At 30.8% G+C, this 27,479-nt stretch overlaps 8 protein-coding genes across 20 annotated transcripts in view; 4 read left to right on the top strand and 4 right to left on the bottom strand.

Annotated features, from left to right (window-relative positions):
• Nucleotides 1-64: 64 nt before the first annotated feature.
• Nucleotides 65-3,474, top strand: LOC126865273 (PCI domain-containing protein 2). Its single transcript, XM_050617647.1, has 5 exons — nt 65-921; nt 1,004-1,045; nt 1,129-1,250; nt 1,328-1,809; nt 1,892-3,474. The coding sequence occupies exons 1-5, from the start codon at nt 901-903 to the stop codon at nt 2,404-2,406; spliced, it is 1,182 nt and encodes a 393-aa protein (XP_050473604.1). The 5' UTR covers nt 65-900; the 3' UTR covers nt 2,407-3,474.
• Nucleotides 3,322-4,863, top strand: LOC126865316 (transmembrane protein 208). Of its 2 annotated transcripts, none has more exons than XM_050617751.1 (5): nt 3,322-3,470; nt 3,664-3,816; nt 3,905-4,041; nt 4,144-4,228; nt 4,394-4,863. In XM_050617751.1, the coding sequence occupies exons 1-5, from the start codon at nt 3,465-3,467 to the stop codon at nt 4,526-4,528; spliced, it is 516 nt and encodes a 171-aa protein (XP_050473708.1). In that variant the 5' UTR covers nt 3,322-3,464; the 3' UTR covers nt 4,529-4,863. The 2 variants fall into 2 exon arrangements, with proteins under 2 accessions (XP_050473708.1, XP_050473698.1); XM_050617741.1 differs by having other exon boundaries at nt 3,664-3,834.
• Nucleotides 4,864-5,099: 236 nt separating this feature from the next.
• Nucleotides 5,100-7,751, bottom strand: LOC126865276 (protein abrupt-like). Its single transcript, XM_050617661.1, has 4 exons — nt 7,293-7,751; nt 6,614-6,814; nt 5,932-6,523; nt 5,100-5,796 (listed from the first exon to the last, which is right to left on the bottom strand). Exons 2-4 carry the CDS (start codon nt 6,806-6,808, stop codon nt 5,528-5,530), a joined length of 1,056 nt encoding a protein of 351 aa, XP_050473618.1. The 5' UTR covers nt 6,809-6,814; nt 7,293-7,751; the 3' UTR covers nt 5,100-5,527.
• A 157-nt stretch (nt 7,752-7,908) lies between these two features.
• LOC126865323 (transmembrane protein 258) lies at nt 7,909-9,308 on the top strand. The gene is made up of 3 exons (XM_050617764.1): nt 7,909-8,245; nt 8,676-8,915; nt 9,000-9,308. The coding sequence occupies exons 1-2, from the start codon at nt 8,243-8,245 to the stop codon at nt 8,913-8,915; spliced, it is 243 nt and encodes an 80-aa protein (XP_050473721.1). The 5' UTR covers nt 7,909-8,242; the 3' UTR covers nt 9,000-9,308.
• Nucleotides 9,080-11,920, bottom strand: LOC126865260 (tumor susceptibility gene 101 protein). 4 transcript variants are annotated; one of them, XM_050617621.1, is made up of 9 exons: nt 11,694-11,920; nt 11,456-11,630; nt 11,270-11,354; nt 11,075-11,140; nt 10,836-10,999; nt 10,634-10,754; nt 10,329-10,558; nt 9,903-10,258; nt 9,080-9,831 (listed from the first exon to the last, which is right to left on the bottom strand). In XM_050617621.1, the coding sequence occupies exons 2-9, from the start codon at nt 11,507-11,509 to the stop codon at nt 9,645-9,647; spliced, it is 1,263 nt and encodes a 420-aa protein (XP_050473578.1). In that variant the 5' UTR covers nt 11,510-11,630; nt 11,694-11,920; the 3' UTR covers nt 9,080-9,644. The 4 variants fall into 4 exon arrangements, with proteins under 4 accessions (XP_050473578.1, XP_050473587.1, XP_050473569.1 ...); XM_050617630.1 differs by having other exon boundaries at nt 11,456-11,531; XM_050617612.1 differs by having other exon boundaries at nt 11,711-11,920.
• Nucleotides 11,921-12,377: 457 nt separating this feature from the next.
• LOC126865225 (probable splicing factor, arginine/serine-rich 7) lies at nt 12,378-14,460 on the bottom strand. The gene is made up of 3 exons (XM_050617493.1): nt 14,330-14,460; nt 13,825-14,252; nt 12,378-13,731 (listed from the first exon to the last, which is right to left on the bottom strand). The coding sequence occupies exons 1-3, from the start codon at nt 14,335-14,337 to the stop codon at nt 12,590-12,592; spliced, it is 1,578 nt and encodes a 525-aa protein (XP_050473450.1). The 5' UTR covers nt 14,338-14,460; the 3' UTR covers nt 12,378-12,589.
• Nucleotides 14,461-15,018: 558 nt separating this feature from the next.
• Nucleotides 15,019-27,347, bottom strand: LOC126865284 (lactosylceramide 4-alpha-galactosyltransferase-like). 6 transcript variants are annotated; one of them, XM_050617697.1, is made up of 5 exons: nt 27,127-27,347; nt 19,561-19,745; nt 18,006-18,396; nt 16,940-17,150; nt 15,019-16,525 (listed from the first exon to the last, which is right to left on the bottom strand). In XM_050617697.1, exons 2-5 carry the CDS (start codon nt 19,739-19,741, stop codon nt 16,256-16,258), a joined length of 1,053 nt encoding a protein of 350 aa, XP_050473654.1. In that variant the 5' UTR covers nt 19,742-19,745; nt 27,127-27,347; the 3' UTR covers nt 15,019-16,255. The 6 variants fall into 6 exon arrangements, with proteins under 6 accessions (XP_050473654.1, XP_050473649.1, XP_050473640.1 ...); XM_050617692.1 differs by lacking the exon at nt 27,127-27,347 and adding an exon at nt 20,015-20,990; XM_050617683.1 differs by lacking the exon at nt 27,127-27,347 and adding an exon at nt 20,015-20,989 and having other exon boundaries at nt 19,561-19,859.
• The window catches only part of LOC126865230 (cytohesin-1), a 60,551-nt gene continuing 55,580 nt past the window's right edge, over nt 22,509-27,479 (top strand). The window contains exons 1-2 of one of the 4 annotated variants that reach the window (XM_050617528.1): nt 22,509-22,759; nt 26,191-26,264. In XM_050617528.1, the coding sequence (XP_050473485.1) occupies nt 22,681-22,759; nt 26,191-26,264 (153 nt within the window). In that variant the 5' untranslated portion in view covers nt 22,509-22,680. Of the gene's footprint in view, nt 22,760-25,253; nt 25,435-26,190; nt 26,265-27,479 lie in introns of those variants that run through there. The other 3 variants (XM_050617537.1, XM_050617557.1, XM_050617566.1) reach the window with 3 other exon arrangements.

The raw sequence follows: 27,479 nt of genomic DNA, 5'->3' as shown, positions 1-27,479 counted from the left end.
ATAGAGAGAAAATCCTTTTTGAATCTATTTCTAATAGTTATTATATTGCACTATTTATTTTATTCAAATATTTAATTGTTTCTTCTATATTAATATATATGTTACATACAGTTAAAAATTTATCCATATATTTTTTATTATTTTTATTAGTTAAATGTATCCATTCTGAATAACTCACATAATAATACATTATTTTAGATAATATTTTATCGATATTGAAGTACGTTTTTCTCTAGAATTTGAGGATATGCGTATATATTCTATCTGACTCTATCAACATGATTAATTGAATCAGAAAAGTAAAATCGCGTGATCAAAATTTGAGCGACACGAAGTAAAATTTACAGAACAGAAAACTACTTTTTCAAACATTAACCTCTTAAATAATAATATTAGATGTATATTTGTTACCGTTTAAATGTACTATATTTAGTCAAATAGTTTAAATATTTTCTATAGTGATATCCCTGCAAATCATAATTCACTAACGACTGCTAACCAATTCCTAGAGCCGTTGCACATCTATCACGTGACCAAGTTTGTTTATAACCGCAATTATGCATTACAACTGTAATTCCTAGTGATTCAACTTTGTGTATATGTACATGTATCACGGATGTGTACATTGCAAATTCAGTTATATGTATCTATATATATATATATATAAAACAAATATTTCTGTATATATTTGATAAGTTTTAATTGCCGAACCATGAAATGTTTTCCTTATTATTTTATTGAGTAATTACAGATATTTGTTAATTTAAGACATTTGTTAATTTAATTGTGTTTAAGCTATACGATTATATACCATCAATTTGTAATTTCAAGTAATGTAATTAAGTTTAAAAACAAAAACATTTTCAAAATAAATACATGTATTAAATTACACATGTTACAATGGATTCGTATATAATGCAGGTAATGTGTTAAACATTTAATAACATATAATATGCTGTAATTAAAGAAATCATTTATTTCGAGGTTATATTTACGTTTATAGATCAGACGTATGTGGTTGAATCAGGACGGCGATGGTTTAGCGGTAAATAATACATATTTACATTAAAATATATTTACACACACACCAATTTTACATAAACACTTCATATAATTTTTTAATTTAAGGATTTATTGTCTTTACGGCATAATCATGTTTCAATTCCACAAATTGGATCTGAAACTGCAATAGCAAAAGCAATGGAACATTTATCTGCTCCACTTGATGACTTAGTACTTTACCACTTAAAGTAACTAAATATGTTAAATATTGGTATATTTTTATAACTATTATTCTAAATGTTGACTGTAATATTTATATCCTTAGAACTATAACAACAATACATAAAGATGACCCATTGTCTATGTATAATTATCAAAGTTCTGCAGTTCAATCTTTGACAAAGATTCTTCAAATGCAAAAGGAAGAAAATTGGATGTTGCCTGTTATGAACGTAATGTGTTTAGAATTACGGTTATTAGCAGTTTGTGCAGAGAATACAAGATCCAGCAAAAATATGAAGCCTGGAGAAATTTTGGAGAAATGTGCAGATTGTCTAATGGGATGTTTTCGAGTATGTGCTTGCGACAATCGTAGCTCAGAAGATGATACAAAACGATGGGGAATGCTGGCATTAGTTAACCAATTATTAAAAATTTATTTTAGAATAAATAAATTGCATTTATGTAAACCTTTAATAAGGGCAATAGAATCGTCCCCATATAAAGCACATTTTGCATTAGCACAACAAATTACTTATAAATTTTTCGTGGGCCGTAAAGCAATGTTTGATAGTGATTACAAAGCTGGCAAGTATTAAAATTTGATAGTTATTATAATAAACTTGACATTTTAATCATTTTATAAATAATTATCTTATTCATCTTTTAGCTGATGAATATCTTACTTATGCTTTTGAACATTGTCATAAACAATCTTCAAAAAACAAACGATTAATTTTAACTTATCTTGTGCCAGTGAAAATGTTATTAGGGTATATGCCTAAACATAACTTATTAGAAAAATATAACTTAATGGAGTTTGGAGAATTAATGGAAGCTGTTAAGAGAGGAGATTTATGCAATCTTGAAAAAGTGATGGAAAAACACGAATTATTTTTTATAGGAGCAGGAATATATTTAATTGTGGAAAAATTGAAGATAATAGCATACAGAAATTTATTTAAAAAAGTGTATTTAGTATTAAATATACATCAGATTCCTATTCAACATTTACTTTCAGCATTGGAAATGCAAGGAATTGATGATGTTGATATGGATGAAGTAGAATGCATCGTGGCAAATTTAATTTTTGAAGGAAAAATTAAAGGATACATATCTCATCAACATAAAAAATTAGTCATCTCTAAACAAAATCCTTTTCCAAGACTTTCAACTATACTTTAATTATCTTTAGATTACATGTATCTTTCTGTAAGAAATAAATTTAAATTCAATAAAATTGATTTAATTGATTTTAGTACCTTCAACAATTCTAGATCTAAATGTAAATATCTATAATCTGCATCATCATATAAATAAAATCCAATTTGTTTATTATATTTTAAGATTACAAATTAATAAAATTTGAAAATCTAGAATATGTACATATGTATGTATCATTAGCTCTTTTTGATCAATTTAAATTAGTATTAAAATGTTTAAATTTAAATGATCCTAAATTCCTTAGTGATGTAATATAATAAAATGAGATTTGATGAAATATGTATATACAGAGAGAAAATTCTTCCTGATAGAAAGCTCTTTTTATCCTTCTCTTACTTATGACAAGAAGTGAATAGAAAAGCTATGTATTCGTTTTTCTTAATTATTTTTAATTATACACACATTAATAATTACATACATATGTAGATTTCCTGTTGCAGTAATAATACTTTTTTATTTTAATTTATATATATTCAACAAAGCAAAAGTGTATTTGTATAAATGATGTAAAAATCAAATTTGTATTATTTTTAATACAATTTTGTATGTAAAAAGATAAATTTAAAAATAAGAAATATTTTGCGAAAATTATATATCGATATTTTCTTTCAATTTCATATGGATATAAAGAATTTCGACAACTCCACTAAACGAGTAGACATACATATATATATATATATAATATATAATCATAAGATATTATTTCTATACTCATTACTTCCATTACTTAGTAAAAAGTTTAAAGTAACCCTTTTTTACAATTATTTATTAGAACTTCGAATTTCGAATGATTATGAATCGTAAAAAATGATGACTATTAATATTTACGTATCTGTATTGAAATATAGATTATGGAATGTTAACCTAGAGACTTCCTCATATGACATCTTTCACGTGGCTTTAACAAACCCTAAGCAATTTTAAATACTTACGAGATTGTCTACGTCATGTATTGATTGTTAAATAGATATTAATTGTTTAAATATATCAAATACTTGTACCTATAATTTACTAAGAAAATGACGGTAAGTTACATTATTATTTAAAATATCGTTCTTTTTCTCTTTTTTTACATCTTAACCATTCTGGATATGCAATTATTTCCGTATGATTTGTAATGTGTCATTGCATAACAAAGTCAATCAATAATTATCATTTTTTATAAAATTGCTTTATAACAATATGAGTACTAGGTAAAGTCATTCATTACATTTCTAGATAAAAAAAACTAAAGCAGCAACAAAAGGTGCAAAACAGATAGTGGAAGAAAATAAAACTACATTAAATTTTTATCAAAATATGATAATTGGAGCAATAGGAATATATTTTACTGTTACAATGTTGTTCTTTAACTTTACAACATTATCAACTGTGAGTTTTGTATTTAAGGTATTATTTTTATTTTTAAAGTGTACATATATAACAACATATATTATTCTATTATGTATTATGATTACAGACATTAACCATATTTTCTGCAATTGTATATATAGGAAGTTATCAGTTTATGAAATATATAGCACATGCAACATATTCAGAATCCGGACAGCTTTTAGATTCTGGAATTGATCTTAATATGGAAGGAGGTATAGCAGAGTAAATATCACAACATATTCTAATGATTTCTTCAAATAATATAACACTTTATTAGACTGTAACAGCTTTGATAAATATAATGACATTTTAATGTTATTTCAGACATGTAAAAGATTTAATTATATTAACTTCAGGAGTACAAGTACTCTCTCTTATATCAAATTACTTTTGGTTGTTATGGCTTCTTGTAAGTATACTTAGTAAATGATAGAAATATAAAATAGTACATTGACTCATCATAAATTACAAAACAATTTAAAATAACATTCTTACAATTTCCTCACGATTTTCGAGTTAAAGCGTACATAAAATGTTTAAATAGATTATGAAATATTTTGTATTATTACAACAGGTACCATTCAGGGGAGGTTGGATGATATGGAAACAAATATTAGCTCCATGGTTTTTTGCCTCTACTCCAGAGCAACCTGAGATTAGTGAGAAGAAACAACGGAAGTTGGAAAAAAAGATGGCTAGACGGCATTAACATTTTGAATAGAAATAAGCATGCATTTTGAATAAATATTAAAAAATTTAATGGGTGTAGGATAAAGTTGAGCAACATTGTGAAACAAGACTGCTTATTATTTTACTTTTGTCTTAGCCTGCATTGTTTCCTACATTTTCTATGTTTATGAACAGATTATTTTCATGTCCTCTTATAAATTTATAAACTTTTACATAAATTATAAGGTCAACTTTTTACAAATTGAATAATATTTATGAACACTATCATATTAATTTTGGCAATTTTTGTATCTAAGAAAAGAAGTTTATGAAGTGTAATATAAAAATAAACTTTTTATAATTTTTAATGTTTTATATGTCGTTAACGACTTCTCTATGTCCAATTTCTAATTTTTGGATTAATTCATTTTATATATTACTAAAGTTATTATTCTGTGTGATAATTTAGAAAAAAATTATTTTTATACAACTTAAATGTAAGTAAGCAAAACATTCATTTCATATGTACATACGTATATATACACATATATGTATTTATAAAAACAAATTATATTTATTACACGACAAATAGTAGTCTATATGCAAACAAGTAACATAAATTAAATACTTTTATTTGGCTTTAATGAAAATTAAATATAATACTAAATGGAATGTACTCATCACCTATTTTATATTGTTTTTCTTTATATATATATATATATATCGCAAAAAAGTGCATCACAGTTTATTGAAATACAGTGGTCCATATACCACATTGGCTTGTTATGTTACTGTTATGTATAGTTATAAATGTACAATTTTTGCAATATTGCAATGTACTAAATTTTTATTTTCACTATAAAATTGCACAGCAAATGAATACTTCCTAACTGTATGCTTCTTTTCTATGAAGAATTATTGTTATATGCCATACTATATGCCAATATTACTTGGAAAGAACTTTTCATTTTTACTAAAGTTTCAGTAACAAAATAAGAATATGATAAAATGCTGTTTACAAGCTTAAAATATTTATGATTTAAGAAGTATCTACATCTAAACCTTTCTTTTTTCTGTAATCATGTTCTGATTGATACCCAGGTGGATGATTATGATCATGTACACCTGTAGGCATAAATCTTTCTGCAATAACCGCACATTTACCTTTACAACCACGATGCTGTTCAGCACACCTATAATGAGACCTATTCAATCCCTCAGAGCGAGAAGTCAAATTGTAAACATAACCCTCATGCACTAATTGTGGTCGACCTCGTGCAGAAAGCCTGTAAATTACTGGTTCAACATCTATAATGTTAAAATATAATATTAAGACTAAATTTTATTAGTTACTAAGTTTTTTAAATTTTATTAATTTCAGAATATTATTTCTATGTTAATCTTAAACCACCTATATATTTGATATCTATATACATCCTTTACCTTGCTGAGTTGAATTTTCTCTTGAATTTTCAGTATTCAAGGGAAAAGGTAGCAAAGGGTTATCATCGCTTTTATTATTATCATTGATTTTTATAGTAGGAATATTAATATTTTCTTCCTCATCTACAATTTCATTTGTCTCATTATTTGTGTCAGTCGTCAAAAATAGAACTTCGTGATTATCATTATCCACTTTCTCATTAGATAGATCATGAATATTTTCTGCTGTTAAGGACATATCTTGTTTTTTTCTCTTGTAACTTTTTTTTGTTATGTCATGGGATCTCTTTCTTCTATCTATCATTTCTATTTCTTTGGAAGTTCTATTTATTGTACTTAAATTTGATTGAGCAACATTTTGTATATTACAATCAATATCTGATTGAATATCACAACTAGGAAACGATTTTGTGCTATTTGTATCTTCTGTTGTGAGTCCTCTTATCTGTAATGTTTGTGCTACTTTTAGAAAAGTAGATAAATCTTCTTGATTGATATTTATTTCACCTTGATACATGAATTTCAATAGTGACTCAATTTCAGTATACTTCATGTCCTTAAGTATAATTACTGGATGTTGACAAGGATTTTCCTACAAAATAATTCTAAGAAGTTCTTTTCTGAGCAATCACAACTGATATAGATATAGATATTTAACATGTAAAAAAGATAATTTATATACCTTAAATATATTTTTAAAGTATGGACTACATATTGACAGAACCAGTTTGTGTGCTTGTAACAATTGACCTTCCACTGCAAGTGTAACATCAACTAGATCATTTTCAGTAAGATGACTTAGAAACCCAGATGTTAAATTGTTAGAAAAATTGTTCCACTTTAAGGAGAATTGTTCTGACAACGAATTATTTGCCATGTTTATCTATAAATAATAGGAATTTCTTTAATAACACATTTCATTAAAGCTTAAGAATAAAATATATAATTATAAAATTAATAACTACAAATTTAATAATTATTTATGTAATTACAAGAAAAATTCAATTCCTCCTGACTATTATAAAGTATTACTATATCTAAGTATTTAAAATATACAGAATTGTACATAGTACCTACAAGAAATATCTGTAGATATCAAAGAATACAAAGAATGGAAATATAATACTATGTTATGTGTTATGAATCATATCATGGTGACAAACATACTATTGATTTCGAAATAATCGCAGGTTTAAAACTGATAATAAGTGATAATAAAAAGAATATTCTGTGTAACATATATTAAATATATATTTTTGATATGTATAGAATAATTATTATGCAGACAATTTAAAATAAAATTGGTTTAAACGAATAATAATGATAAAGATAATTTTAGCTGAAAATGAAAATGATGTTACCTTCGATAGATATGTGAGATATGCTTGCTAGAGAAGTAACATTTTTTTAAAAAGCATTCATAAAATTATATGAAATTCATTACACTATCAGTTATATAATTATACCTAGTTAAAAATTGTTACTTATTATAATTTTTAAAGTGTTAACATGAGTTAAAAGGTTTATGACTAAGAAATTAGAGCTGTATTCTTTTTAATGTCACGATTAAAAAATATATCGGTACATATCAGTACATATGTAATGTAAAATTTATGTAATAATATGTCATTACGTAAAATCTATTTTTAATAAATTAATTTTTTTAGGTATATTTTATAACACTGATAAATGACAAATCAGTAAATTGTTTGTCAATAATGACAACATTTTTTGCTTATTTATTTAATTCACTTTTTAAGATATATAATACTAGATAGTAGGAATTTAGTGTTATCCTCATAAATTTGAGTAACTTATATTTTAACTATTGGTAGCTTACTTATATTTACTCTTTTCATAAGCACGATCCATGAACATATGAACATACTCACGACATAATATATTAATATTTGTTATTACTATAGTATACTAAACTGTGAATATATCTATGTCTATGGCACCATCATATAAATAGGTCTCGACACTAATATATTGAAGCCTAGGGAAAACCGTCCGAAAATTGAATCATGAAAATCAACATGGTAGATAAGAAAGTTCTTATTCTGTGTATGTGTGACATACTATGAATGCTCAGATAGAAACAGAGATAGTCTACTCATCTCTGTTTGTCTCGAAAAAGCGAGAAACTTGTCTTCCATATTGATAGTGACTAGTGACTGCCGAAACCTGTGTATATGACTGCGTTCATAAGTGTGCATTATACTGAAGTTTGCAGAGTACAATTGCATACTTGTCGTTAGTCGCGTGTAAGTTTACGTGTCCTATAAGCCACGTCAAAATATTTGATACAATGGTGAGTGTAATATTTATTCTATTATGAAAATTTATATCACATAGAGTAACGTCACTTTTTATTATCCTTTTATTATATTTAATCCGGTATTTTATGTTGTAGTACAGTTATAATTTTATGGAATCCTTTCCCAGCATTTCTTCACCAAAGATGTATATCTTCAAAACTTATTAATATTAAACTATATATTTATTTAATTGATAATATGTACATTTATATGTGTTTTACGTCATATTGTTTTTATAAAATCATTCATGCAAAAAGTTTTATTCTGCTTGAAGAGAATAGAAAACTGTAATTATATTTACATTAATTTTAATTTTGAAATTTGGAAACAGGTTTCATAAAGATATTTAAAAGTTTGTATGTATGTCAAATAAATGAGAATAATTATTTGTTTTCCTAATAAAATCTTGTTATTTTACTTTAGGTGGAAATCGAGTCTATGACAAGATATGTCTCTCCCATAAATCCTGCAATTTTTCCATTACTGGCAGTGGTGTTACTAGGAATTGGAATATTCTTTACAGCATGGTTCTTTGTTTATGAAGTTACTAGCACAAAATTTACAAGGGACATGTTTAAAGAATTATTAATCTCTCTAGTAGCAGCAATATTTTCTGGTTTTGGTATATTATTTTTACTCCTTTGGGTTGGAATTTATGTATAGGTACATTATTTTCTAAAAATTTAAGTCAATACAATTAAACTGTAATTTTTTATAATATTTATAAGCCTCACTTTTTTATTGCAGATTGATTCGATTAATGAGAAAAACTAATTTTAGGATTATGTGTAATAGCATTTAAGAAATTATATAATAATCTCACATCATTAGGAATAAAAACAATGTATTTTTACTAAATCGTGCAATGTAGTGATCAATCTATACATTTATCACACAGTGAACAAGCATTTATATTTTTTAATATGTATCTAAAGTCACTATTTGAGGTATATGACTTCTTTCAATAGTTTTAAAAAAGTCAATTAAAAACTACACACTTTTTACACATTTTTAAATACATTACATTTTGAAATATAATTTCGTAAAACAAAGATATTTATTTTTAGTATAATTGTTTAAACCTTCATTCGTTCATTTTGTGTGTGTGTGTATATATATATATGTATGTGTTTGTGTATGTTTTTTGTTCAGTTTTATGTATAAAAGTTTTACGTTCAAGTCCTTTGTTATGAACAAAATGTATAGAACATGAAACAAAAATACATCACTGTATATATAGCATACAATTTCTATAACGAGGATGCTTCTTTTTTATAACATATATCTCTATCCCTCTATTATTGTGGGATTTATATAGTTTGTTTTGCGTACATCATTTGTAATAAAATAAAATATTGAATAGTGTAACTTCGTAAAAATTGAGTATAATGTTTAACCAGCCAAACCCGCTTTTTGGCGACAGCGTTGCATAAGTGCTCTCAGCATAAATTGTCTGCGTGAAAGCTGTCGCACTTGTTTCAAAAATGCATCTAAATCTATGATACCACAACGTAAAGCTTCACCCAAATAATATATAGCATCTTCTGTGGCTGCTTCTTCCGCAAACGCGTTTAACATTCTACAATTGTACAAAAAACAATAATGTTACTTAAAAGAATTGAAAACAAATAACTATTTAAAAATACATACTGTTTATAAAGTGGTGCGATCGTTGTAACAGCTTCATCAACATCTATTGACTGATTGTCAGAAAGTTTTGCAATTTCTTTTTCCAATTCAGCTTCTTTGTCTTGGAGTATAGTTATATTTTTTTCAAGTTCGGCTTTCTCTTTTTTTAATCTTTCGAATAAGTCGGTAAGATGGGTAAATCCGCTTGTGAGTTCTTGTTGTGTTCGACGTAACGTTTCCAGCTCGGCTACCAATTGTGAGAACTGTTCTTTAAGTCTTCGTCTTAATTTATCTTCTACTGCTGACAATAAAGATGCTCTAATATGTTCTTCTGTAATTGTACCTGATGCACCAGCTGTGGCAGGCACTGTTGGTGACTTGAAAATTGTAAAAAGGAGATGAGTACTAATAATGTATATTATTTACCTGTTAAAAATTATAACTTACTGGCTGTGTTGATGGAGGATATGGAAAGGAACCAGTACATCCCTGTGATGGATAATTTGATGCACTTCCTCCATATGAACCGTACGAGCCCTGGTATGGAAACCCAGAAGATGTAGTAGACATGTATGGAGAATAAATATTACTCCCACCTGGATACTGCGAATTTTGTGGATATGGTGGGAAATTAGAACCAGGTATATGTGTTCCACTTCCAGGTACAGGCATGAAAGCTATATAAAATTGTATTCTTTAATAATAGAATAATAGAATTTTCATGTGAATATTTAAAAATGACAAATACTTACGTTGTACTGGATAAGGTGTAGAACTTGTTTGTATACCTTGTCGTGGTTTAGCATAAACAGGTGGTTGGTCTCCAAATGTTACAATCATTATTTGAATTAGACTAAGTAAATCAGATGAGTGCTAAACATAATAATGATACACTACTATAATGATATCATAAGATAATGGATAATAAGACATAACTATATACAAGTTACTTACTGGCACCCAATCATGAAGATATGGTAAATAAATTTTCCCATTATGATCAACAAACATGCTCACTTTAATGTCCATATCAGCAGTAGGCTTAACATAGCACATAGGTGCATTATTAGGATGTGTATCCATTAACCATATACATATAGGAATGTTGTAATAGGTACCTAAAATCAATATAACATAAAAATTTGTTTTGTACTTCTTCAATTGCTTTTTACAGAAGTATCTAATTATATCACCTTTAAAAGAGACAGGTATTGTTCCTTGTAAATTAAACAATTCTTTGCGTGATCCATCATTAAATACTGTTATAAGATAAAATACATTAGCAATAAATTAATGAATTCATGTTTCTTATATTTATTTTTATATGTTATTATAAGGTTGGAAATAAATACATTCTTTTTTAAAGAAGATACATTTCTTACACTTACCAAATGGTTCTACATTATATTTTAGACCCTTATAAAGACTCAAAACTTTCATGACATGTTTCTTAGTGATGTCAGCATTTTGATACTTAAAGATAAGATACATTTTATAAATATCATTGAAGTGTATGTATTAGAAATAATATTAAAAATATATGTATATACTCCAAAAAAATATACAGTACACACCTTTGATAAGCTTTGCTTTATTTTCCCTTCATCTAGAGATGTCATTTTCACCATCTAACCTCGTATTTTAGAATTACTGAATATAAGAAAGATAAATAAAACGACGCTTTTCTCTTTAAAGTACGAATGATTTTCTACCGATGTTAAATATCAAAATTTCTTAACAATGAATATTCTACGGAGCAATTATATTACCGTGTTATCTTTCGTTATACGTATTTGAAAGCTTCAGACTTACATTACTGTCAACCTTACATGCATATAATGAAATGTTGTTTAATTTTTTCTACTGCTACAATTTGTAAGTAAATAAACTGAGTTGATTCATTCGTCTGTCACTTAAAGTGTCTTGAACATTACAATACCATGATTCGGTATTACTTGTTACATACTTTGAATCAAGGAACAGAGAAAATTATTGAAAGGAGGTTGCAATAATCATCGACTCCTCAATAACGAGTTAGTGCTGCCCCCGGATATATGTATACCGGACATTTTAAAATCACACAAAGAGAAAAACTAAGAATATGTTAAATTCCTTGTTATTTATTGCCACATACAATAAGAAGAGTTATAATATAAAATTTTAAAAAATGAGGACATTTTTTATGAATCTATGAATGATAAAGAGAATATTTTAACGAGAAGAAACTGTTAGATAAGAAATATTTCTGAAACAATACAAATTTGATAATTACTACTTTTGATAATTTGCAGTTGTTTATGTTTATGGTTTAAACATCTTTTATATTGTTATAAAAGTTAAAAAAATGTATGTATTATGTCAAATGTTTACAACAATCAAATCTTGCTTAACTAATATAGTTTATAAATATTTAAAACGATAAAAGGAAGATTAAATATAGAATAACTGTATTTATTAATTATTCATTACCAAATTTTTTAGAAGTTAGATAAGGAATTAAAATATAGTAATAAAGATGTATTCATCATTTATGTTATTACAATTGTATTAATATGTACACTGTTTCTGTACATATAAGCTAGAAGAATCTTCGGTATTATATTCTTATATTTTTTATTGATCGATACATTACGATATATCGTAACATTAAAATAACAAAATGATTGAGAGTTGTAAATAAACTTTTATAGACCGTAATTTATCAAGATTTAAGTTTCAGACTCTATCTTCTCCTTTGTTTCGTTATTTTCGGATGTATTTCTATTTTTTTCTTCAGATTTTGATTCTTTGTCAGATTTCTTTTCTTTACTAGATTTTTTTTCGCTCTTTTCTTTATCAACCTTGTCACCCTCATTCTTTTTGCCATTATCCGATTTATCTTTGCTTCTTCTATCTTTGTCTTTATCTCTCGATTTTTCTGAATACTTTGATTTCGAGGATCTGGACTTAGATTTAGATCTTGACCGTCTAGACTTGGATTTTGAACGTTTACTTCGAGATCGAGAACGGCTCCTTCGACGAGGAGATCTTTTTTTGCGATCTTTGGATTTAGATCTTGATCTACGTGATCGAGAACGTCGAGATCTGGAGCGGGAACGATGTCGGCCACGAGAGCTACTTCTTCTACGAGAAGGTGACTTTCGTCTACGATCTTTAGAACGAGAACGTTTCGAACGAGATCTTGATCTTCGTCGATGACGTGATCGTGAACGTCTGTGACGAGAACGTGATCTTTTGCGCGATCTGGACCGTCTACTACGTCCTCTTGATCTCGACCGAGATTTTCGGCTACGAGAACCGCTACGGCTTCGTTTGTCCTTTGACAGCATTCCGATCATTGGATCTATTGCAGCCGAAATTAAATTGTGAGCTTCCTTTACCCGGGACATAGCTTCTTCTATTTCTTTTTGTGCTGCTTCATTACTTTTTGCTTCAGGTTTTGCTATTGCTTGAGTCGAATGATAAATTTTAATTGGTCTGTCCATAAGCAGCTTTCCATTCAATAATAATGCAGAAACTACAGCAGCTTGTTCAGAGAGTTCTACTAATGCATAGTGCTCTGTATCTGAATCTCTAGTACACATGCGTAAATACTTCACTTCAACATTGTTATTACTGAAAAAATCTAGTAAGTGGTCTGTTGTCGCAGAAGGATCTAAATTGGCAAGGACAAGTGTTCTTCTTATTTCTTCAATCCTTCTGCTATCTAAATGGCCAGGTAAATGTGGATAAGGTGGTAATCCGTTTGCCTCTAATTTTGGATCCATAGTGGTAATAACATGATTTGGAGGAATCCCTTCTATTGCATTTACAACATTTGGTGGCAATTTGGGCTCAGAAGGATAAAGACCTATGAATAAAAATTATATACATATATAGAACTGAAAATGAAGTTTACGGAAGGATGATATAAGATAAAAATTTGATTATCATTAATGTTTACCTGGAACAACTGTACCATTATTTGTCAATTCAAGGGCTCTTTGTTCATCTGGAATGTCTCCATTCTGGTAAGGTATTACAATCAATGCACGATCAATAAAAACAGTGTTTGTCATATGTTGAGCAACTGCAACGCATCCCTGATCGTGAAATTTTATGTAGCAAATACGAGATTGAACAGGTACTGCAACGTCCCGTATAGTAGGATATAATCTAATATCTTCTATCTTTCCGAGGTACCCGAATAAAGTTTGCATTTGATCTTTTGTCGCTTGAGGTGCAATATTTGTCACCTGTACTACTTTTGTAGATCCAACCGCCATTCTTTTCTCAATTTTGTAAAAAATCTCTTTAATATACTCGAAAGAGGTTAGGTTTCTGAAGGATACGGCTTCAATACTAATTCTGCATGCGAACGAATTGTACACGCTACGCGAAAAAATTAATTTAATTGATACATTACGGCAAAAAATGGACGAACATGATATTAGTTATGTGTTTTTTACTTTTTCATATCAGATTAAGGTTCCAACGTTGTAGTATTCTTTCATTCTATATAACTCGTACATTCTTTGCGTCTTCTCGACAATTTCATAGCGACGTTGGGGGCATGAACTATAAAACTCTAGATGTTTTTCATGTAGCTTATCCTTAGGAAGATTTATCATTAGTCGATAACAGATGTTTATAGATATTTTGTAATAATTTATATATTTCTACAACTTTATTTGAAAAATATCCGTTTTTTAAATCTAAAAGTCCAGTTTATGCATATACATTTGGAATGTGTATGGTATATATATGTATATATATGTATATATATATATATATATAATTTATATATACATTTATGAAATATCACGCTATACAATACATACCTATCCTAACATTACACTTGTGTCATGTAGCCGTGATCGCAGCTCGCATATATCGTACGGAAATGAAAATGAAATTTATGTATGTAAACACATAGTAGTTTAATTAATCTTAATCTGTCTTAATATCAGTGTATAGAATTTATTTTACTCTTACAAAACCTCGATAATTAATTAATTATGCAAATTTAATAGTTTTAATAGCTTTATCTGTCAATATAAAAACAGCATTATATTTTACAGTATATGTAAACAGAGGGGAGTATAGTTTCATTGCCTATCTATAAATGGATGTAACTAAAAATGTAAAGATGCAAATATTCACTATCGAATCATTTATTTCACGTATCTTATTATTGCGCACAATTAACTACTTATTTATGTGATACGACATATGTATAATATCTTTTTCATTTTCGAGGTTATACACGGAATTAATAAAAGTTTGTATTATCTTTTCATGTATAAGGGTTCAATATTTTTTATTTCTTTCTCAACATACAACCGGGGTATGCAAATAGTTGTAAATGCATACAAAACACATAAAACCTTCAAAACGGGTGCATAATAAGATTTTTGTATTTGCATAATAATAATTCATGAATTATATAAATATATATTATGTATATAGGAACACGAACAAACACTGTGTTCATTAACAGGGTGTTCACAAGGCAGTCAATTCGACGTCATCAAACATTCATTTATATAATATAAACATTCTCTTTTTTTAGACGTTAAATTCGCATATTTCAATGTTAGAAATGTTCATTTTTACATTCATTCGCTCTTGAGCAGTACATATTTCTGATATGTATTTCCTTGTTATCAATTAACGTATGCTCGTATTTTCCTTTCAAGTGCGATTTTTGATACATTTTCATTTCTCTTCAACTTTTTCTTAGCTTGTTAATAAAAGATGAGATAATGCTGCTTAAAGAGGGTATGCAAAAATATATAATCGCGTCAGCGGAAGAATGTTTCACAGTACATATCAGCGTTTTTTAAAGATTGAAAGACTTTTTCAGGTTTACATAGTTATTATACATATGTACCTATCTGAATTTTTATGATTATATCGAATGTCTCAATCATTTTTATATAGTTCATAAATAACGTCATTTCTCGCGTTCTACTAAAGTTTCTTGATTTAATAGTGGATATTTTAACAAAGGTTTGATACGATTAAAACTGTAGTCTCTTATTATCCATAGATACGTAACTAGATACAGGATATGTATAGATTTGATAGATATGATATACAATATGTATACATGTATATTATTTGTTTTTACTTTTTTTTTTCCTGAATTTGGTCTTTGATATTGTAATAATCTGCTCTTCAATAAATTTTGCATCTGACTACGGTCCTTGATTGAACTGCATCATCTTTTACCAATATTTTAAGAAAAATATGAGTACAAGCACCCGTATTGGCCATTTAGATAAGAAGTGGTGTACAAACTACAAAGCATAGAGTTTGTTATTGTAAAAAATTATGTACATACATACAAGACATAATGTAGAAGATATTTTGTTTAGATTCACTTCTATTCTTTAAAATATCTTTCCACAATTGTTAAAAATCTTTGGACAATGTTTTCTCGCGATGATCACGTATGGAACATCGTTATTTACGTCCACTTTTTCGAATTTGCTGAATTTATTCCACACGTGAATGGCCATCGCCTTGTCCACGATCTGCATCGTTGTGTTCTTGTCCTTTGTTTCAAAATATATCTTCCATTTCTCGTAATGGATCGGATAAAAGGTCGATGGAGAGAAAACTTTAAAGCCATGACACCGACTTGTTGTCATGTCACGAACCTGGGAGAAGATAAAATGTTATATATTCGTTTCTTCAAAGTTAAATCAACGAATAATTTGAAATATCGAATTTTGTACATTTAACAAAATATTGAAGAAGTTTCCCGTATCGTATAATCATTATTTTCTAACTACATATAATATAATAGCATAGTACGCAATATGTAATAAAGATAAATTATCAATTTTCCTGAATATCATATTTAGATCTGCTGACTTCGTTCATTTATATATTATTAATACATATATCAATATATATAATATATATATTATTACTTTGAAGAATAAAATTCGTATTCGATACTTATCCCACTTTACGTTATAGCGATATTAATTTATTTCAATGCCGTCGTAAAAAAATAATACTTTTCAACGAATCAAATTGTTGTACAAGTATCAAATTATTGTACTCACGTATTTAGTTGAACAGAGTTTTTGCAACGTTCTAGTGATCACACCAGGACCATTGTTACCCCAGACGTCACCTCGGAAGTTCGCTCGCATATCGCGAATGCAGGCATCTGCCATACGACGACCCAACTCTGTAACGTCAAATCCCATAACACCGGCAGCAACATTTTTCCAGTCTTCGGCACCAGCAAAATTTGTTAAACGTTCGAGGGATCTGACACAAGCGTTTCGTACAATATATTATTGATTGATTTTGTAATTATAAATATTGTAATCTATCAGAATCCATGAAAACATGCATGATTTCCTTGTTTGTTTACATGTAAAGTACATAAATAAACAAAGCATTCCTCTTGTTTAGTGTAGCAAGTACGCAAATAGCAAGCAACTCACAACTCTACTACACTTAATACGAGATTAATAGGGATGCGCGAGATACCGAAAATATTGAGACGGGTCGGGCCGAAAAATCTTTTCAGGATCGAGACGGATTTAGAAGCAATTTCGGGGCTTGAGAATCTTGGGATTCCCAAAAATTTCGAAAATCCGATATACATTTGCAGTAATTTCAAACTTCTTTCACAAAATAAGTTTCCTTCCTTTCGATTTTAAAACATATAAAATGACGATAAATATGCAGAATAACGAAGCCACCTTCAATTTCTATCGAATTCATGAATTCATAGAATCAATTCTAATCGAAACCATGGTCGTATTAAACAAAACTAGTTCTCGAGATTCTCGGGAATCTCGAGATTTTCAATCTCCGAGATACTTTCGGTATTCATCCAACCCGAATCGATCTCTTCCTGAACCGTCTCGAACACCGGGATCCCGACATTTTTGGGACTTTGCACACCCATAGAGCCTATACAATGAAAACTTCCTCTTTCGTGAATAATATTTACACGAAATATACTCATGACGGATTTCTCGATATTCTCATGAATTTGTCATTTTACAGTTAGCAGAATATATGAACATGAATTTAGAGTCACGTTATTCTAAACTCACTGACAATAAATATTTAACAAGTAGATATTTAACAGTGCTATATAATTGCGCTTACGCGATGACAACAACATCCAGATCCAAATATATTCCTCCATATTTCCAAAGGGTCAGATATCTGAGAATATCTGACATATGACTTCTTGGCCAATAACTTTTTTTCAATATGCCACTACTATACCATAGATGCAGAGGCGTGTCCCTCATGTATTTTTCAGGTTTAATATGCCTGATCCGAACGTTCGAATAGGTTTGCAGTTGATTGAACATTTCTCTTGATTGATCCGAAATCTTCGAAGGGGAGATGAACAGCAAATACACGTTCATACTTGGATTCATTTTAGCCGCGGATTCGACGGCACATGCTTGACGAGCGTTCAGCACCAAACCATCTTTGTCGAAGCAGGATGTCTCGTGGAAGAAGATATTTCTATCCGTCATTGGTTTATCTGTTGTCGATTAGTATAAAGGATATATAGTTATACGGTTACAAAATTTGCTAGTAAAATGGTAAAAGATCCTGATAAGCAGTCTTAAAACAATATAAATGATAAGATATAGTAAAAAGCATCGGTTATTTTCCATTTAAAATGTTAATCGCGTGATTGTATAGACACGCTCTAAATTGTTATTATCAATTTAGGTGATCATATTAAGAGTATGAGATATATCGTTAATGTTTGGTTTTTTTAGTATCACGAGGAATTTAAATTAAAACAATTAGCTTGAAGCATTTGGGTGTACCAGGCACGTCTACATAACAACAAAGAAAAACATGATGAAAAATATTATTGAAATATTAATTGAAAATTCTTCTTCTTTCAATGATAATTTCATAATAATTCGCGATAATACTTCCCTCGAAATTTTACATTAAATCTTGAACACTTTTTAGCGTATTAATTATGTTACGGAAATAACTACCGATTAGACAATTCCTATCTTGAAGTTATATGATTTTTATCTTGTAGAGAAAGAAGACAAATTTACATTGGAATTTGTATTTCGTCCTTGGACAAAAACATTTGTTTATTGAGTCAAGCACTATCAACGCCAGCTATCTAGCCTCAAGAAGATGAATAGCGAGGCACAAGCGCAATTTTGCTAGCCTGAAAAATGTCTTACAATTAGTTAATGATCCCCCGCCTCCCATGTAAGTAGGGAGAAAGTTGCGTTGTTACATAATGCCTTAGAAGGGATGGTCCGATCCTAATCAACTTTGTCTAATTTTTGAAGCAAAATTAGCTCCACCCACCCAGGACCTGCTCTTTAGCTTCACGAGTTTGGTTGATGAGTCAGTCTTCTGCGATAAGCTAAGGCAAACATACAGAGAATGAAAAAAAATGCATCCAAAATTTTTCCGAGTTGCCTTCTTGCACCAAAGAAACAACGACGTACGTATATAAATACACTTCAATCGACACAATTCACAGGAAGAGATAAAATGTGTGTAAGATTGGTTGTTCCGATTAGAAACACCGTAGAGATGTTTCATTGGAATATTATGAAATAGATGATTTGTAGTAAGGCAGTTGTTACATGTATCATAAGGTAAGCAATATCAATTACAAGGGATGATCGTAATTAAATAAGATAAATTAAATTTAACTAACCTAACTGCGGATCAAAATCCGGAAGGCCATCCGGCGCGCCTTCTTCTTCGTAACACGTGATGTCGTTCCAAACACCAATCACGAACGGTGATATGTGTTGAATGAAACCGTTATCGGTGGAAATCATCAGGATGAAAATTACGATGGTGCACAGGAAGCCGAGGACAAACCTCTTTTTCATTTTCCTTGAATGACAGCCGATTACAACTTACAATAGTTTTACTAGTTATGCTGAGTGGTCAGCAACATTAGTGTATATGCGTATAACTAGTCAAAAAGGTCTCCGTACACCCTTCAAACTACAAGAATAAGACAAGAATAAGTACAAGAATAACTTTCTTAATATTGAATCAAGCAACGTAGTTTTATTTTTGATATGATAGAAAGATTAGTTTAATAGGCGACGAGTAAAAAAATATTTTGAAAGAATTGCAATTGGTCGAAATCCGTGTACCTGGTTACTCAACGAGTTGGGTAGTAACAGCTCTAGCCCCTGTCCTCTTTTCGAATTAGTTCATCTCACAGAATCAATAAACCGGGGATTGATTCTGTCGTTCTGCTTGTTCTGCGCGTATCGTTCAAGGAACATAACGTTGTACACTTGTATCGAAGTAATTGGCTTTTTTCCACAAACACTACTAAAACTACTTGATTACTTTCGTCAATACACATCATTTTTGGCTGGCTACACTAACGACACTCTGCCAATAAACATTCATCTCCCAGCACTTTTCCAGAAAATTTTCAGTCAAATATTTTTTTCTATTCTTTCCTTGTCATTGTGAAAAAAAATATGAAGGTTGTCATGCACTGATACACTGGACGTATGAATAAAATATGTGAAACTTTAGAATGTAAACGTTTCCATCATGTGTAACGCATAGGTTTAACTTATTATTCAAGGCTGTCGTAACGATCGTAGAGACAATTTTGCCAGTAAATTAACAATTTCGTATTTATATTTCTTTGCTCGATACTGTACGCGAGTAACACGTCTATCGTCTGTACGTGGTCGAACTGGTGGTCGCGCGCATGCGAAATGAAACCTAAACGTACATTGCGCGATCAACATTTTGCTGAAGACGGAGATTCTTTGTCTGCAGATAACTAGAAAATTATGAATTATCTTTTGCAAATTGTATCGTGCTATTGTATCGGTCATCTTTGTTATAATTTATGTTTTTAGTCATTTTTCAAAATCTATTATGGATTTCCTTAATTACTATTCTTTACTTGTTGATAAATAATATTGATAGAATCTTATTGACAGCTAATAGATTTTAGAGCCTCTAGATGTTCATATTGTTGAAAGACATAGTTTTAAATTTATTGTAATACCTACTTCTTTAGTAATTTCCCTGGATGTTTTCAGAAATCAAAAACTAATTACAAAGGGCTTGTTCCTCTCTATACAGGGTGGGTCGGAAATCATAGTCCAACCGGCCTCGGGGTGATTCTAACATGGAAACATAATTAAAAAGGGTAGAATAAAATTTTCTTATATGTAGCTTCGTTTCTGAAAAAATCGAGTTAAAAACTTTACGAATATATTTTATATAACTTGATTGGATATCAACTACGTATAACTAAGCAATCGGCATATATACATGCGAAAATAAGTTAAAAATATTAAATGATGTTAAATAATATCTTCCCATTCAAGGCCTTATTTTCAAGAAAATGAAGTTTGAACATGTTTAATCACGAATTGATCTGATATACGTACATGATACATTTCTAAATTTATTTTTCTCGAAAAAACGAAACATCTTATGAAAAACTATCGTTCCATATTTTTTTATTTACTTTCACATTTCGTTTAAACTGTTGTCGATTATTTACACTTGTTTAGTTCTGAATTAACCAAATTTAAGTATACATCCCTTGTCCGGTTGTATTACCATTTTCATTCCACCTTGTATTTTATGATTATAATTATATTTGCATTCGCGTACCTTGGGAAATGAACAGTTGTAAATGTTACGCTATATGCTAGATCCTATACATACACATACATGTATTATATGCTATGCTCTATTCGACTACAATAATTGATGGTCTATTATGCTACAATACTATTCGTGCAATTGCTATTTCTACGATTTTTGCTTAGTTCAATGCCGCAATTATTACAAATGTCAATCGCACTCTGTGTTGTGGATATGGTTAATAACACAGTGATATAAGATCAGACATATCATCATCTTCCGGTCGACGGCAATTATAAACTACGTTTTGGAATATAATTTGCGACATGCCAAATAATAATGAGTCACATAAATGTAAAAAGTGGTAGTTTCTGATAATCATCAATTAACAAAAAAGCTGGAAGTAAATTTGATTGTTGTATTTGTTTTACAATAGTTTTTTAATTGCGCTTAATATTAGCGAAAATTTATAAAAAATTACCTTAATATTTTTGGAACTCGTATAGTCTGTGAATTATGACTAATACAATTCATAATTATATATAACATTAATATTACATGAATATACGAGTGTACAATAATGGTGTATTGATTATGTACTACAGATTCTATATGCAATTGTAATTGTGTAATGGTTGCGATAAATTCAGGGGCAACAATGGAGATTGGTAAATGCATGATCTTCCTTAACATATGTTGACAAAGCAGTATGTGGTTAAGAAAAGAAATTTACATAACAAGTCATGTTTATTTTGTATTTCGTCTGGGCTTAAAGTTATACATAATTTTGTCTAATTCTTCTACTGTAATATATTTGGAAATATCGATCTTATTTTCATCTGCAAATTCAGCAAATAGCGTTTTATACCTTTTCCTTTCTTCAAAAATAAATATGTGACAGTATATTTATTTTGTAAATGTCTACAGTAAAATAGAGCTGGTCGTTTCATAAATATGTAGAACGAGTGAAATTATTTTTAACTGACTTTTTGTGCAATAGTTTTCAATTACGCAATCGTCGATAAAAAATAAACGCCGCCGTGCTATTAGTTGAAGATTGATCTACGACATCGAGGAGGGCGCTTAGATCGTATAAGCCGAGAGTAATCAGTACACAGTGAAAATGGCGCCGCTTGAGTGAAGGTGGGTGATTCTGTGCGTGCGTGTGTCCGGAAAGTGCGTGTTTTCGGAAATGTGGCAGGATCTGGACGGTCTGGGGGGTGCGGGAGTAAATTCTGGTGCTCACCAGCTCGACCAGTTCGGCACAACGGGTAAGAACATTTTCAATAAGCCTAATTTATCTGTCTCTATGTACGTAGCAACCTGGCAAAAATCTAGGTTTTCCCTGTCAGAGCGCACGCGCTCTCTCTCTCTCTCTCTCTCTCTCTCTCTTTCTTTCTACTTTTCCATTGTGTACATCCCGTAAACAAAACGAAATTTTCTTTTCCTCGAGAAAATCTAAGGGATTCGTTCAATTCTGATTCTCGTCTCGTAGCATCTAACTGTCTGATAAAGAGTTATAAAACGTTCGAAATTTTTTGAACGTGTACCTTCCATCTGTCAACAAAAATGCAGCTTCTCGTAGCATTAAAGAGAGAGACAGAGCAAAGAAGATTGAGCGACCGAGCAAGAGATTTACTGGAATTCGGGAATCTCGCGGAAACAATTTTATACCCATTAGCGATCGATATTGTACAGTACGTGAGAAAAAAGGAGACCTTTCCATGCATTCGTCGTTTCGATATCTTTTTTGTTTACATTCGCGCATCTTGAAACAAAATATCTTGGTGATTCACACGATTACGCAAAACGTCGTATCGCGTGTTATACCTACACGCGTTGGGACGGTCCCAATCTCGTTGGAAATACGATAGTACTGTTATCGCTGCAGCGTCGTTAATGTTGCTGACAATCACGGATCGTAGTATCAAGATCGGCGACGAGATGGTTTCTTAATGTTATGGTATCCATCGAAGGTATTGTATCAAGAGTTAACGGTATTGCAAATAGGATCTATGAGACCCTTTCTGATTTGTGAAACACGACTATCGACCCCGTTATACGTTCCTCGTGCCATCGACGAAGCAACAGTTTCTAATTGTTCCGCTCGACCACGTAACCTAGCCTAATCCGAACGGCGCGACTTTCCGTTCGTCGCGCGAAGGGAAGAGGTTAGCGTACCCGTTCGAATTACATAACCTCGCGCGGAGGTCGAGACACGGGATCATACGGTACCCTTGCGACGTAGCGCAGGTGGCAGAACGCATTATGAATGGCGTATGAAACGCGGTGCACCATTTCCTCCTCCTTTTCTTCTCCCTCCGTCGTTCTTCTGTTGTATTTTCATGTTTACGCTCACTCGGGAAACGAGCAAATTATACGCCACAGTCACCTTATTAACTTCCGACACTCATTCGCGTTTTATTATCCCTATGATCGTGTCATTCCGATTCAAATTTATCACGGTATGTTACTTCTTTGAAATTTCTCTTCTGCACCATCGTTTAATCGCTCGATTTTTGTTCCTTTTTATTAGGGCTTAAATTATAACGGGTACGCGCCTAACGTTCGAAGGAAGAAGCGCAACCTAAGTTCGTGATGCTTAAAGGTTAACGCTTTGAGATTCTAGTGGTAGTATTTTTGCCGTAGCATTTAAATTGTTCGAGCGTCGTCGTTAGTAATACTATTCACTTGTACAAGGTGTCCCGTAATTACGGTACGACTAACAAGTTCAACGACCTTCTATTCGACTAAACAAGTAAAGAAGCATAAAACGATATTTCAAAACTTTGGAAAATTGTTTTACCTAAAAACGATGTGTCAATGAATTCTGTGTAATTTCAATTCGATACGAAGTTACTTATATACGATACATCCTTATATTTTTATCAATCCTCTGTGATCGATATCTCGTCTTATTGCTCATTCTTTTTTTAAAAACGATCGATGCGATGAAGAATGCGTGTCTACTGTTACGTGATTGTATGCATTGATCTTACACACGCATGACTGGAGTGCTAATTATAGGGACGAAAGTATCCTAAGAATATAACGAATAATGTCAATCTATTATAATGATCCTGCATTAGTGAAGCAACATATTCGTTTTTCGCGTACAGTATACATAAGTGTTTCTAATAAAAAAAATATATACAGGGTGGTAGGTAATTGGTGGTACAAGCGGAAAGGGGGTGATTCTACGCAAAAAAAGAAGTAGAAAATATAGAATAAAAATTTTTTTTTCTTAAATTTTTCCATCGAGACAACGATCTACAGTGAGATCCGTTATAACGTACCGCGCGCGTACCGAACGAAAATTCAAAGTCGATTTTCTCGAAAACAAAGCCTCAAACGAAAAATTTGTATTCTATATTTTCGACTTCTTTTTTCGCGTAGAATCACCCCCTTTCCGCTTGTACCACCAGTTACCAACCAGCCTGTATAATAAAAACATTATAATTTGGGCAACGGTCAATTACTCGCATATCGTTCAGCTACAAATATCGCTCGAACGATGACGAAATGAAAAAAGATATAGCAGCACGTATGATTTCGATGACAATAGATGAAAGTTTTGCAAAAAGCGGTTCAAGGTTTTTATAATAAAAGCTACTTATTTGCCACTTGTTCCCCTTCGAAGTCTAATCCTATTTGCGTTTATTCAGTGCGTGTACCACGACCCCAGCCTTAATTCGAAAGACCTATTTTTAGATCTGTCGTTAAATTGCTTCTAATGAGGCCCCTTCCTCGGCCTGACTGGCATCGAGGATGCGCTATTGTGTTCGAACGCTGCTCCAATCGAGACCGGTTGTCGTCCAATCAAGTTCACGATCAATTATTAATCGTTCGTATCTGTTTGTTTAATTGATTCGCGATCGAGCTTCTGTCTCCCTTTTGTACGCCGACACGCTACGAGACCGAAGAATGGAGCACGTGTAAGTCGTTCGTGAGTAACAAGCAAATCTGTCATTCAACGGTTTAGTATAAATTGACGTTAGAACAAAACGCTCGTAAGGTGTATCTAAATATACCACGTACTTAGAGTGCTATTAGTAAAATTACAACCAAAGTGATATGATAAAAATAAACAGTCGTTTATGTAATGTCATAATCACGTTCCTGTGTTCGTTGTAAATGAATCTTCGATTCTCAAACGAATGCTCGAATCTATCAAAGGTATCGTGTAAACGAGCAAAAGAAGATATTAATTTGATTTGAAAACGTTGGATAGTATTTCTAATAAATCCCTTGGAAAAAATACTACCTAAGTATTACTATCTAAGTGTAATAATTGCGAATATAAAATATGCAAAATTCACCATTCTGACGAATTCGATGATTCTAGCGTTACTAGACGATTTTCGTTGCTTCTTTGTCTGGACTAAATACGATAGGAAAGCCGTAATCTTCTATGTAATTAGTTTCCTCAAAGTACAAAGTACATTTTCTTTTTCCACGTAGTTTACGACAAGGATGAGACGATCTGGAATCTACTAAATTTTTGGCATTTTTTCATCGACGAACGTGCGTTGATATTGATTTGATTTTATAACTGATTTTCTTCGAAACAATGGAAATGCAACATTTGCCGAACTGTGTTACTTTGACGCTAATGTAAAACGTTTACGCGAACAAATTACATATCACAGTTGCATAGCAAAAGAAAGTGCACGTAATAAGATTGCTCTTTTTTGTTGCGCAGAATTGACGCCAGAACACCAGAAGATTCTAATAGACATCAGGCGAAAGAAGACGGAGCTGCTACTCGAGATACAAGTGAGTCAATTGCCCTGTTTCTCTTGCCCTCTTCTTCTTCGCGATTCTGTTCTAGCGACTCTGCCTGTATAAGCGAAACGGTGTCGTGAGAAAGAATTTTTCACAGTTTTATCCGATATCTCGCGTACCGAAATTTTACAATATTTCTATCGTTCTGCTTGTTATCCGTTCGTGTTATTTGTTTGCCCGCGAAGAACGTGCCCTATCGAAACCTAGTTTATTCGATTTTTTTGGCTATGTTACCAAGCTGAGATATTTAATGGGAAAATATTCGACGTCGGTAATTTTTACTATATAATAATACTCATATTCCCATTTTGAGTTTAATTCTGTAATAATGATGCATCCTCAATGAAACTTGAAAGTAAATATACAGGGTGGTTGGTAACTGGCGGTACAAGCGGAAAGGGGGTGATTCTACGCGAAAAAAGAAGTCGAAAATATAGAATACAAATTTTTCGTTTGAGGCTTTGTTTTCGAGAAAATCGACTTTGAATTTTCGTTCGGTACACGTGCGGCACGTTATAACGGATCTCACTGTAGATCGTTGTCTCGATGGAAAAATTAAAAAAAAAATTTTATTCTATATTTTCGACTTCTTTTTTCGCGTAGAATTACCCCCTTTCCGCTTGTACCACCAGTTACCAACCACCCTGTATAGTATATGATGATGCGATGATGATATATAATAACATTGTTGAACTTCTTCAGGAGTTAACGGGCTTGAGTCTTTTTCTGTTACGGTTTATTGGTAAAGAATAATCAATTTCTTTTCGCACAAATTTACTTATATTCACCGTTTAAGAAACTTTTTCAATTTTCTTCTATTTAATCTAAGTAAATTTTCTATTATCCTTCTTACCTTTCTACTATTGCTCCAAGAAGTAAAGTGTTTTATTCGACGTATTTTACCGTGCAGAAGAAATGTCTTATACAAAATAATTCTGTACGAGGCAACAATAACTCAACAATAGCACAATAATGATATAGAAGTAGAAGATAGAAGTATCGGAAGAAAACACTACAAACAGAAAGGATACTGATCGCCGCTTGTTCAGCAACTAAAGGAATGGATAGGAAATGTTAACATACGTACAAGTAGCAAAACGTATTATTGTTTCACTCACATTGACATACATTAACATCAACGCAAAGAAGCTACTGATTAATCTTAAAAACAGATTGCACTCGGAAAAACAATATGTTTTGTCATAT

This window comes from Bombus huntii, chromosome 1 (assembly GCF_024542735.1).
Source record: "Bombus huntii isolate Logan2020A chromosome 1, iyBomHunt1.1, whole genome shotgun sequence".
Lineage (NCBI taxonomy): Eukaryota > Metazoa > Arthropoda > Insecta > Hymenoptera > Apidae > Bombus > Bombus huntii.
Note: the sequence above shows the minus strand (reverse complement) of the source record. Positions and strands in the feature narration are given on the sequence as shown.